The sequence below is a fragment of the Helicoverpa zea genome, chromosome 5 (genome assembly GCF_022581195.2).
Source record: "Helicoverpa zea isolate HzStark_Cry1AcR chromosome 5, ilHelZeax1.1, whole genome shotgun sequence".
NCBI classification, from domain to species: Eukaryota; Metazoa; Arthropoda; class Insecta; order Lepidoptera; family Noctuidae; genus Helicoverpa; species Helicoverpa zea.
The window spans coordinates 7512778-7526343 of NC_061456.1; the positions used below are offsets into that span (position 1 = coordinate 7512778).

Sequence of the window (13566 nt, forward strand, 5' to 3'; positions counted from 1 at the left end):
TTTGATTTGTTTACTGTTCACTCTCTCCCATTTATATTATTTTGAGTCCTTGTGAAAAAATCGAAGAACCAAATTGATCTGCTATATTGGTGTGCCAATCTCGGTTTAATGGTTCAGTTCACAAACCGAGCTACTGAATGAACTGAGGATTGAAATTGCTCTTCGACTAAAATTAAATTAAAAATATAGATACTATTTGCTCGCCCCCCATTTACTATACAGGGTTATTTGTAAGTAGACCGCATCCTTTCATGAGGTGATAGTATAGGTCAATACGGACAAAGGAGATGGCCAAAAAAAACCCAGAGTCGACAGAAACTTCGTATGTATGGTTGGATTCAGTATAATGTGTAGATTACAAAAAGTATTACATATCATCTAAAAACCATGGGGTTCTCTTTTTACAAGGTTTTTTCGATCATTTTTTTTAGATTTCGATTTTAGTACATAAAAAAGCTTAACTTTTCTGTTTGCTGTTCATTAGAAGTTGTGCACAGGGTAAAAAGTTTACACTCAGGTGTATGCCTGTTAGCACTATACACGAGTGAAGAGACCTGCTGAAGAGCTGACCTGATGATGGAGAAGAGAGAAGGCCAAGGGAACTCGGCAATGGTAAACATTAACTACCTCGTGTTTGAGCTCATATTATTCGCATTAACGAGAACTTTTCACGTATACGAATAGAGACCAAAAAAAAAGTTTTTTTTTGTACTTTTAAGTTTTTTTTTAAATTAACCTTTGCCAGTTCAGAAGTTTACACATAACAGGGAAACCCCTTCAAGTACTTAATCGTATCTGGAGTGGTTCATGTGAATAGTGCAATTGGGTCAAACTCAAGACCTTTGACCATGGCATACACTGGGCAAAAGTTAACCCGTTTCAAGAGAATCGAATTTCAAGATCAGTCGTCTAGGCACACGTATAAATTTTTATTATTAGTCAAAAGTCTCGTTTTTGTGGATTTTTGTGTGTTTTTGGATAGAAGCTGAATCACTTCATAATAACAAACCATAAAACTGTACAAATCACAGAGGAAATTATAGCGAACAGCAATTACTTTTTAAGTAGCTATTTTCTCAAAAATATTACTCTTATTTTTTTGTGCAGAATACTTAAAAAACATCTACATTTATCTAGCTATCCAAAAGGCACAAAACACACATAAATCTGCAAAAACGAGACTTAACTAATAATAAAAATTCATACGTGTACCTAGACGACTTGTTAAGAAAAGATCTTGAAATTCGAATATCTTGAAACGGGTTAACTTTTGTCCAGTGTATCCCATGGTCAAATTTGTCCGTATTGACCTATACTATCACCTCATGAAAGGATGCTGTCTACTTACCAGTAACCCTGTATACTATACTAAAACGTAGCTAGTGAAGGCAAGTTGTCGAGAATCAAAATCGGTATTTTATATAATACAACTTTATATACATGGAATGATACAACAGAATAGAAGTGAAGCCACAATCAGTCCATATGGTAGAACCGTGGACTCATGTACTGGGAGGGCTTGTTACTTGAAAGCGGAGTAGACGTGGCCATGATGTAGGGCGGGAGACGACGCTTGTCCGTGAACGGACTTACCCTCGAATAATATCGTCGCTCTATCACCTGGAACATTATGTTAACTTGTGTCAATCTACTGGTACCGTTTGCTAACAAACTAAATATACTTAGAAGCGTAAGCTATAAGCTAAAGGTCTTACTACGTGAAGACTTCGGTATTCTACATGACGATTTTTGACACATTCTGATGGTATTAGAAGCGGGATTTTGAGCAAAGTTAGCTACGAGATTAAGTTTTGCGATTAGTAGGGGATACTTACTTTATCAAAAAATCTTGTCAATTTAACGGAGTTGCTTGTGCCTGCAGCTAACGATCTGGAAATATAACATAAGGAGATTAAGATTAGCTGTGAATGATAGTCAAGATATCGGATACATAATTATAAGCTGACAGAACGGCATGGAAATAAACACATTGCTTAAAAACATTTGAAATTCGTAGATCCGTTTTTTTTAATTGAACTACTAACCTCGCTTGGTGACAATTAACAAATATTTCATCAGCGCCACATTGCTCCGCTATACTACTAGCTAGCCTCCTATACTGGTTCTTCCTTTGTTTTTCTTCAGCCATATCGAACTTAGTTCCAATGACTAATATAGGAATCTGAAATCAAATTTTTAGAATAAAAAATACTAGCGTTCTTCTTCTGATTTATCTTTTTCTTCTACGGGATCATTTGGCTGTTTATATTAAGAACAGTCAAGTTTTTTTAAAATAATCCAAACTAATATTATAAATGCGAAAGTAACTCTGTCTGTCTGTCTGTCTGTCTGTCTGTCTGTCTGTCTGTCTGTCTTTTCTTCACGCCTAAACTACTGAACCGATTTGTGTGAAATTTGGTACAGACATAGTTTGAAACTTGAGAAAGGACATAGGATAGTTTTTATTACAAAAAAAAATAAAATTATTCCGGACATATAGCGCCATCTATTGGTCAAATCAAAAATCTGCTGGTAGTCACTATTCCACGCGAACGAAGTTGCGGGCAAAAGCTAGTATAATAATACGTTGATGACGGTCTTACCTGCGTAGATCCTAGAAACTGTTCAGGATCCACATCAACGTGTGGCATGGGATTTGAACTATCTTGATTCAAAATCTCAGATAGCCATTTCTGTAAATTGACCTGACTTTTCCTATTTGTTAAATCGTGCACCAAAATAATACCTGGAAAAATTAACGGGTGTAATAGTTGACTTCTAATTCAAAATTATATAAGTAGCTACCCAAAGCTACTCCTGGATATGCAGGTAGAAATGGCGGCGAGTAGTGGGAGTTTTAGTTTATTTCTTAATTTACAAGATACAATGAGCCGGATCGGGTAACGGTTAAGGTCAGATAGGTCGTCTAGGTAGACCGAAAGCTGACCCTAACATTGTTGGGAAAAGGCTAGGCAGATGATGATAAGATATAAAAACAAAATATGGTAATTTCATTGTCATTCGCTCGTAGGGAACAAGGAGAGTAAACAAGGAAAAGTAAACACGTGAGCTAGGTACTCGTCGCAAAAGCTATATTTAGACTATTGATTTATCGTTGAACACGCCTTGCTCCCCGAACAATATTTCAATCAATCTTTCTGTACGGAATATCCAGATTTAATTTATAAAAATGAGCCCTCAGACCTAATAAATATCCATAATTGACTTAGCAATTCATTATTAAGGTACTTTGACGAGGTTTCTATTACCAGGTGGACGGTGGCTAGGTATATAATCTAAACACGCACCATGAGTAGGCTGGTAGAACACATTTCTAGTATTTCTGTGTCCATTTGAACCTCCAACGTCCCAGAGTTCCACAAAGAATGTGTTTTGTGCTTGTGTGCCTTCCTTGTATCTGTGCAACTTCACTTCGACGGAGCATCCCACGGTCCATCCCGGTGACAAAAGTGGTTTGTTGTGTGCAATCAAATACGTCAGTGAGGTTTTTCCTACGCCTACAAAACAAAAATTATAAGCTAAGCAGGCAATTTCTGTATTAGTGGCAGCGTAGCATGGGGAGCACCCTCAAAATAAGACGACCTTTCTGTATTTTAACCGACTTCCCACACAGAAGGAGAACCTCCTTCTATGTGTTCCGATTCCGTCAGTTCCGATTTTTTATGGACAATATGAAGGATGGGAAGTCTTCATTGTACATATTCTTTTTTTGATAATTTGAGTTTAAAAACAAAAAAAAAATCAGCAAAATTATACTACTATTCCATGAACAACTTGGTAAGATTTCACCAGGTTCAAGTTGAAAAATGGGCGCGAACGAAGAGACTGTGATTTTTTGTTGGTTTGAGGAAAAATCATAAGCGGAAAAATCAAAGAACAGTATTTGCTCGGTTTTGTAAGCGTGTGTACGCGACATTTGCCGTGCTGTAGATATAGCAGTCCGTAAATGAATTCTGAGCACAAGTACGCGCCTGTGGCCCGTAGCCGCCCCATACATCCCCGCTACCAACTTATACTTACCTAAAATACAAATCCAACTTGAGAATATTCTTCTTTACAAGGAAGGAGGCAATTTTTTTTTTGTGACGGTTTATACCAAGTGTTTGGCTGTAAGAAATCTATGTTCGCAATTGTCACGCGTTGTCCAAAGTTAGTGGCAAAATAGGAAGTATGAAAACGCTCTTAACAATAACCATATTTTCTTTCTAAAATATCAAAATCAATATCTGAGTACTATTCCATTTTGTATTTAAAATAATCTTTCGTGATAATATTGTCGCCATTTTTAATGGCATATGCAATATGCATAATAAGCATTTAATCCAAAAAACAATCAAAAAGTTTAATATTCATAATCAGTATATATGCTTTTATTGTGGATAAGTATGTTTTTACTCTTGGCCACAAATAAGTTACTCCGTCAAGGCCTCATAATGAAATAGAGAGATTTTTCAGATTTCATAAGTATTTCTATGGAAACTGGGCCCCTTGTAAAAATAAGTTTGAAGTTTTTACCGCCAAAATACACTAATCCTAAATGTTGGCCAGCCTTCAAAGGTGTCATGGCTGAAATCATGTTGGCAAACGACAAGTTGGACAGTGAATTAAGTGTATTTTTTATGTTTTTATCGGTGCAAATATACAGCAAGTGTGATAATATATAATAGGATAGCATTTACCAGAATCACCAAGAACGACGACTTTTACTTTCTCAATTGCAGCCATTCACAAGATTTTAACTCGGTTCGTATTCTTTTCTATTATTTTGACATTCACCTTGCCAACCTTCTAAACTTAAATCTTGTATTGCCATACCGAGAGTCAATAATTTTTTGGGATGTTCCACAAATCGACTAAATTATTTCATTGAAATAAATAAAAATTATGCGTTTTACTGTTTAAAACCATAATAAATCACTTAAAAGCGGTTTCCAAGAAAGCATAAAAATTATTTTCGTGGCTATTGAAGTCAAAATCCTAAAATAATATATGATTAGTAACAAAACTAGAGTCTATTAGTATTTTCCAGTGGCCCTGTGTGGCTTGCGCTGCATTGTGACAGTTTATCGGTTCGGGATTGCTCATCATTGTTCCTTCACTTTGCTTTGCTTCTTTTGCGAGGCACAAAATCAATACATAATAAAATAACTACGTCCGCCATTGTACAAAGTGTTTAACATGTTGTATTTAGCTTTACAGTAAAATGCAAGGAACTAATGTTACGTACATCGACTCACTAACTCCCGTAAAATAAAACAATGGACATTCACTTTAAGTTATTTATCGTGCTTCTTCTTATTAATTCTGTGCATCTTTACTGCGGACCATACAATGGACAAATATGTAAAAAATATTCTACTGGGTACGTATGGTATAACCATACAGGAGGTATTGACAATGAGAAGATCACCACTGGACTTTGGAAAGAAATGATATCGAAACTTAAGGAGCCCTGTCGAAGTAGGGCTGAAAAACTCTTATGTGCTTATGCATTTCCCAAATGCATTGATAAAGACGGAGTGGGCTATTTTGCGCTGCCACTCTGCTTAGAAGATTGTATGGCTGTTAAAATGCAATTTTGTTACAATGATTGGATAGTTATCGAAGAACAAAAACGTCGTGGAGTTTTCTTTGAAAGTAGAGGGCATTTTCGATTCCCAGACTGTGAAAAACTGCCAAAATTTACAGGAAAAGGTTTACAAGTATCATGCAACAATGTTGGTATTACAAATATGGACTACAGCCAAGTAACCACAACATGTTACAGAGATAATGGCCGCTACTACCAGGGCACTATGAATGTGACGGAAACTGGATTATCCTGTCAGGCTTGGGAATCTCAGTACCCTCATCAGCATACAAGACCTCCATTGGTGTTTCCAGAAGTTCAGAATGCCACAAATTATTGCAGAAATGCAGGTGGTGAGGAGATAAAGCCTTGGTGCTATACAATGGATCCAAATGTAAGATGGGAACATTGTGATATTCCTTCATGTGCCAACACAAGTGATGAATTTGACAATAGTAATGGACCAATTAATATTGATATGGAGAATTACTTTACGCCAACATTTGTATTGTTGCTCTCAATTGGTGGCCTTGGATGTGTCTTGGGGATAGCATCAATAGCCTTATTGTGTCACTATTTTGTTAAAAATCATTATTCCAAGTGTAATATTTCAAGTCGCAGGAATATACCCAATATGGACATAGACCTGGATAAACTTCCTAGTAATTTAGCTTATCATACAACTGGTGCACAACTTAATCCTAAACTCGAAAAATTGGAATTTCCTAGGAATAATATCATTTACATCAGAGATTTAGGACAAGGTGCTTTTGGGAGAGTATTTCAGGCCAAAGCCCCTGGACTAATTCCTGAAGAAGAGTTTACTCTTGTTGCTGTTAAAATGCTCAAAGATGAAGCTTCCCATGACTTAAAACTAGATTTCGAGAGAGAAGCTTGTTTATTAGCCGACTTTGATCACCCAAATATTGTTAAACTGCTTGGTGTGTGTGCGATTGGACGTCCAATGTGTTTGTTGTTTGAATTTATGGGAAAAGGTGATTTGAATGAATATTTACGTGCTTGCAGTACAGCCACAAATTTTCCACCATCTGTTGAAAATAGGGAAGACCTTAGATTGCTTGCAACTCCTCTAAGTCATTTAGATCTCTTGCACGTTGCTAGACAGATAGCTTCGGGCATGGTTTATCTGTCAGATAGGAAATTCGTCCATCGTGACTTAGCAACCAGAAATTGCCTTATCAATGATGATATGGTGGTGAAAATAGCAGATTTTGGGTTGTCCCACAAAATATACCTTCAAGACTACTACAAGGGAGATGAACATGATGCTATCCCTGTGAGATGGATGCCTCTAGAGAGTATCCTTTATAACAAGTATACATTAGAATCAGATGTTTGGGCATATGGTGTTTGCCTTTGGGAAATATTTTCATTTGCTCTTCAACCATATTTTGGAATGACACATGAAGAAGTAGTCAGATTTTTAAAAGATGGAAATGTTCTGGCTTGTCCGGACAACACACCCAGGTGTGTATATGATTTAATGAAACAGTGCTGGAATCACAGCCCAAGTGACCGACCCAACTTTAGAATCATCTATCAGACTTTGGACAGTATTCAACTGATATTGGAAAGAACTCATCCTGAATGAATTTTTAATTGTATATATTTGATTGATTAGTACATAGGTATAACATTTTGTATGATAATTTTAGGACCTACTTTAATTATTTATTAATGTCAACCAGGTGTAATTAAATTGGAAAAACAACTCACTACAAAATTGTAACAGGAGTGTTAAAGAAAAACCTGAAATACCTTGCCCTATTTATAACTTTTTTGTACTTATGTAGTATGGTTTTCATCATGCAAGCAATTGAATTTATTGGTCAATTTAATATATAATATTTAATGTTAGATTATGTTAGTTCCCAAACTAATACTTTTTACTTTTCGTAATATTGTTTTCAATTTCACATTTAAATCCAAGACTGATTTTTGTTAGTACTTTGGCAGTCTAATTTAAAGTAGTCTAGCATTTAGTTCCTTTGTACATTTTTTATTTTAAGTATTTTATGTAGTGAGTATAGTTTCTTTGGAAACTTTCTATTGTAAGCCCCCAAGTATGATGACATTATTTCAATACATGGAACACCATTATCAATGTTGATGTGTAAACAGTACATATGACTGTTATGGTGGTTTTAGCACTTTTTCCTTTAATTATGATCAATGGCTGTTCTTGCCTCAATCGTTGTTAAGTTTCCATTTTTATTTTTGAAGCAAATAATTGGCATGATTGTCATTTAACAGTTTAATGTATAAATTTTGAATTGTATTCAATGCAAATCCATAACAATTTTTACATGACATAAAATTGCCCAGTTTTTATTATGAGTGTGAATGTTGTGTTAATATGGAGTGTTATTAAAATATTGATTAGAATCGGAATTGCATTAAACTATGATTTTGAATGGAAGTAGGATAGTTAGCAACAAAATTGGACTGAATGTCTCCCTAGTGATTGATAACAATATGTGTTTAAGTGATATTGTCCAAAGTTAACAAAGTGTACATACTGCCAAACAATTTAAAAGTTTATATACACACAAAGAGTGAATAAATTGTAATATTTTTCGTAACGCTGACAGTTAATATAGGCATCTTTTAATTTTTAGAATACTTTTATTTATGTACTCTGTATTGATTACAGTTTTACGATTTAATGTAATATTATTTTGTCAATAAAAATAATGTAAGTACGTACCTAAATAATTGAATAAAAATTGTTTTTATGAACGATTGGTTTTTATTCCTTTTTAAACTTTCACAAAGCAGCCGAAAGCCTGGAAGTTGGTGGTTGGTTGGTATTACGATAGGGACATAGTACTGTTAGTTTAGGCTTAATTTCACAGACTGATGAAACACACATAATATTTTCTTAGTGAGACAGCTTCTCTACTCTAGCTTGGGTATCACGTAGTAAAATACAGTACGTACCCAAAAACTTAAGTATTACTCCGATAATCAACTGAAGACAACCCTTCTACATTGCCAGTAAAATAAAGAGGGATAGCCCAGCGTTACCAAGAATCATAAATTGTATACCCTTAACTGCGCGATTAAGTAACTTAAAATAACTATAATAATGAACTATTTTAGGTATTATGACTGAAGAACGATTGGTGACTGAGGTGCCCAGCAGCTTGAAGCAGTTGGCACGACTCGTTGTCAGAGGTTTTTATACGATTGAGGATGCTCTCATAGTCGACATGCTCGTAAGAAATCCATGTATGCACCTATCATTTTATTGTTAAACTAACGTAATTAACGTATCCCATCCCACCCAAGGTATGTTGATTGACGTCTTATATATTTCTCAGGTATGAAAGAAGATGATATTTGTGAACTTCTGAAATTCGAAAGAAAAATGTTACGTGCTCGAATAGCCACGTTAAAAAATGATAAATTTATCCAAGTGAGATTAAAAATGGAAACAGGTGGGGACAATTACTTCTTTGTATTTTGACTACCATATTTTCATGTATCACATAAGTACCTAAGCAGTTATTTTGATACTTACCTAACAATTTTTCACATTAGGTACTAAAAATGTGTGTAGATTATAATTTTTCCGCTCTGCCTTTAAGCTTCTTCGAATTTAACCTTGTTTTTGATTTTCAGGTCCTGACGGAAAGGCACAAAAAGTAAACTATTATTTTATAAATTACAAAACATTCGTGAACGTCGTGAAGTACAAACTAGATCTTATGCGCAAGCGCATGGAGACAGAGGAACGCGACGCTACCAGTCGCGCCAGTTTCAAATGCCCATCCTGCGGCAAAACTTTCACAGATCTTGAAGTAAGTGTAATACTTTACGGGACTCAAAAAAACATCTGCTTATCTATCCATTTCATATTATGTACATTCGCGTGACTATTAAGGTACTCATGGGAATATATTTTAGTAACATCGTAGGCAAACTATTATACTAAATGGAAGCTTACCATAATTAAGGCGTTGTCACTTTAATTCCAATTACTTTAATACATAGAACTCTCAGCAGACATCACCGTGCAGGGGCGGATACCTATTAAAAAAGGTTGGGGCACATCCATCTGATATGGCCAAAAACATACATAAAAAGGAGAAATAAGTAGGACCTATGACATCACAAGTACCTAAATTAGGGTTGTATTATTGTTCACAACATCATGTATCGACGAGATACCTTACTACGCTGTAAAAAAAAACCTTTCTTTACGTAGATCACTGCTAAATCCATCAACATTTTGATCCGTAAATAAACACCTAAAATTAAACAAGTTATTCATACTTTCAGGCAGACCAGCTTTACGATATGATGACACAAGAATTCCGTTGTACATTCTGTAACCAAGTGGTAGAAGAGGATCAGTCAGCACTCCCAAAAAAGGATTCCAGGTTGTTGCTGGCGAAATTCAATGAACAGTTAGAAACCTTGTACATTCTGTTGCGAGAAGTGGAAGGCATCAAACTGGCGCCAGAGATATTGGAACCTGAGCCTGTTGACATCAACACTATACGAGGGTGGGTACCTGAAGTTATAATTATGTTCGCTTAAGTAATTTCCACAACACCAATACTTAGCCAAATGCTTAAAAGGATTAGCGATTCACGGTAAGGGCCCGAAGGTGACCCCTTTCGGAAGATTATTTTCTTCTCATTGGAGACTAAAGGATATTAAAATTTTGTTTCCGTCGTACGTCTTTTGTTTTTCTTCAAGTCTACCAGTGAGACTAAGCTAGCCGTGACCACATTGATTAGTAGATGTAGATCAGGATTTAGGATGGCCATGCTTTGTTTCACTTGTGAGTCGGTTTTTCTTCCTTTTTTTTAAGGAGCAAAACTTACATGTTTGAGGTACTGAAGTAGAGATGTTATTTCCAGATTGAACTCAAAACAGATGGCCCAACGTCCCCCCGGTCAAGAATGGTCGGGCGAGGCGACGCGTAACCAAGGCATGTTGGTCGAAGAGACGCGAGTCGACGTCACCATTGGCGAGGCGGACGGCGCCGCCGACAACAGTGCACTGCGCAAGGAACGACCTGTCTGGATGGTGGAGAGCACCATCGTTACTAACGACCAAGTACTGGCTTTTTATTATTATTATTTTAACTTAGGTACTAATAAATTACGTCCAAGGCCGGTTTCAGCCTCGGCGGGTGTTCTCATATAAAGAGATCAGTCATCTGCGCGGGACATATATTATGGTGCACGAGCCATAGACGCAGGTGCACTCACTATTCCTTCACCCTCATAGGCCGATGAGACGAAAAACGACGACCGGAGAGAACAGGCGCAGGAAAAACTTTAACGTTAATTAACGTAATTTTTATTAAAAAAAAATAATGTAAAGTGCAACAGGCACGAAGTTGCCTGTGCGAATATGAAAAAGCCGGAAAAAACCACTGCGTTCTAGCCATCACATGACTGACATCAGAGAGGGGCAAAATTATGCGTTGAAATATCGAAAAAAATATTTGAAGAACTCCTTGTCCCACTTTATTGTTGTTATTTCCATGCTACAACATTTTTTTTAAATGAGACAGAGGTTCCATACAATTTGGGAACTCTCATTCTACGAAATTCTCAACATACTTATTTTAACAGTGGTCAGTTATTTTTTATCTCTAATAATCCAAATGGATATTTATCTTAGTGCCTAAATAAAAATAAGAAGTCTCTTTAAAGACAGTTGTGCAGGTTCGTAAAATAGGTCATTAACGATAATGCGGATATTGTTATAATATTTTGACGTTCATTGTTCAAATATGCAAAGGCCATCTATAATTAGAAGCGCTCTACTTTATAATCATCCCTTTATTTATATCGTGAAATTATTCCTATCGTTTGAAAGGCTCCTTTGTACTGACACGAAGAATTTGACCTAAATTTCGGCGTAGAATCTGCCGATATCAGTAAATTGCGCATAACCCGAGTTACTCATACGGAAATGACTTTGTTGTAAACTAAACAACAAAAACAGGTAAGTACTACTACACGTAATGAGATAAGATGATAATAAGTATACTTTTCTTTAAAATGGCGATTGTTGGTAGATACTAGAAACCCTTTACATGGTAAATAAAAATACCTACAGAAATACATATTTCCGAACGCGTACTACTTAATACTACGTATTTCCTTATGTACACTATGAACTGCCTTACGTATTTCCTTATGTACACTCTATGAACTCTATGTATTTCCTTATGTAATCTATGAGCTGCCCTATGTATTTCCTTATGTACACTCTATAAAATCCTCTATGTACATATTTCCTTATTCTATGAACTCCCCTATGTATTTCCTTATGTACACTCTATGAAGTCCCCTATGTATTTCCTTATGTACACTCTATGAAGTCCCCTATATATTTCCTTATGTACACTCTATGAACTTCCCTATGATTTCCTTATGTACACTCTATGAACTCCCCTGTGTATTTCCTTATATACGCTCTATTAAGTCCCCTATATATTTCCTTATGTACACTCTATGAACTCCCCTATGTATTTCCTTATGTACACTTCATGTACTCCCTCTATTATTTCCTTATGTACCGTCTATGAACTCCCCTATGTATTTCCTTATGTACGCTCTATGAACTCCCCTATGTATTTCCTTATGTACACTTCATGTACTCCCTCTATTATTTCCTTATGTACCGTCTATGAACTCCCCTATGTATTTCCTTATGTACGCTCTATGAACTCCCCTATGTATTTCCTTATGTACACTATATGAACTCCCCTATTAATTTCCTTATGTACGCTCTATGAACTTCATATATTTTGCGAAGCTAACCGTTTATGCAGCGCACGCAGCAGAAGCTCTCAATAAAACAAGAAATCCCCCGATTTTGAAATATTATTCGTTACTGCTCTGCTCCTATTAGTCTAAGCGTGATGATATATAGCCTATAGCCTTCCTCGATAAATGGGCTATCTAACACTGAAAGAATTTTTAAATCAGAACAGTAGTTCCTGAGATTAGCGCGTTCCTACAAACAAACAAACACTCTTCAGTTTTATAATATTAGTATAAATTACGAGCCGAAAATATTGACCATGATTGTATAACTACATAGCTATGGTACTACATTCCATATTTAATTAAAATACTATGTTGATTCATTCACAGAGCGACAGCGTACATTCTACGGACGCCGCTCTGGAGAAAGCTGCCAGCAACGCAAGTAACGCGAAAACTGTTGGAAAGGAAAAGAATGACGACATTATGTCTGTGTTACTCGCACACGAAAAACAAAATACAGGTACAGTATTATCACCATATCAGTACTGTTATTTACATCTTGCATTATTTCATTGAAATTAGAATTGAAAAATCCATGTATATCTTCACAAAATGGAAACCCCTCTTCTGGTGTGTCATCAAGCAAAAAAATAGAGTAAACTAAATCCCTATAATTTAATTGTACTCAACAAAAGTCCTTAAAATTACAGGTAATAATGCAGCAACGAACGCTCTAAAGGGAATTGAACCTGACAGTTCAGATTCCAGTGACAATGAGTCTAAAGACCCGTACAAACTCAAGGACGAACTGGCTGCAGTGGGTAAGTACAGAGAAATAAAAAATATAAAAATACATCCTCATTGGTACGGATTGTCAATGGACTCATTTTGATGTTACAGCTGAAATGGAAAGTGAAGATTCTGATACGGATGATAACGCGCCCACTGTGCTGGTGAACGGCAAAACGGTGCCAATAACAAGCGTAGACGATGACGTCATCGCTCAGATGACGCCCACCGAAAAAGAAACCTACATTCAAGTGTATCAAGAATATTACAGCCACATGTATGATTAGATAAGCGTTAATTGAAAACAAATCAACTAATCAGACGTAAATAAATGTCTTGTCTATACCTACTGCTAGTTTAATTGAACTCCCTTCTAAGCTTACTACAAGAATTTATTCTGATAGCGTATCTGAGACGTGGCGCTTC

General features: G+C 36.0%; 3 protein-coding genes across 3 annotated transcripts; 2 read left to right on the top strand and 1 right to left on the bottom strand.

The window, feature by feature from the left end:
* Positions 1–1415: 1415 nt before the first annotated feature.
* On the bottom strand, positions 1416–4829 carry LOC124630386 (rab-like protein 3). Its single transcript, XM_047164267.1, has 6 exons — positions 4701–4829; positions 3309–3518; positions 2604–2746; positions 2046–2182; positions 1836–1890; positions 1416–1620 (listed from the first exon to the last, which is right to left on the bottom strand). The coding sequence occupies exons 1-6, from the start codon at positions 4744–4746 to the stop codon at positions 1477–1479; spliced, it is 735 nt and encodes a 244-aa protein (XP_047020223.1). The 5' UTR covers positions 4747–4829; the 3' UTR covers positions 1416–1476.
* Positions 4629–13485, top strand: LOC124630382 (general transcription factor IIE subunit 1). Its single transcript, XM_047164262.1, has 9 exons — positions 4629–4764; positions 8714–8842; positions 8935–9051; positions 9236–9414; positions 9896–10122; positions 10483–10681; positions 12739–12871; positions 13062–13172; positions 13252–13485. The coding sequence occupies exons 2-9, from the start codon at positions 8719–8721 to the stop codon at positions 13425–13427; spliced, it is 1266 nt and encodes a 421-aa protein (XP_047020218.1). The 5' UTR covers positions 4629–4764; positions 8714–8718; the 3' UTR covers positions 13428–13485.
* LOC124630375 (tyrosine-protein kinase transmembrane receptor Ror2) lies at positions 5050–8350 on the top strand. Its single transcript, XM_047164253.1, has one exon. It carries the CDS (start codon positions 5280–5282, stop codon positions 7200–7202), a length of 1923 nt encoding a protein of 640 aa, XP_047020209.1. The 5' UTR covers positions 5050–5279; the 3' UTR covers positions 7203–8350.
* Positions 13486–13566: the final 81 nt, after the last annotated feature.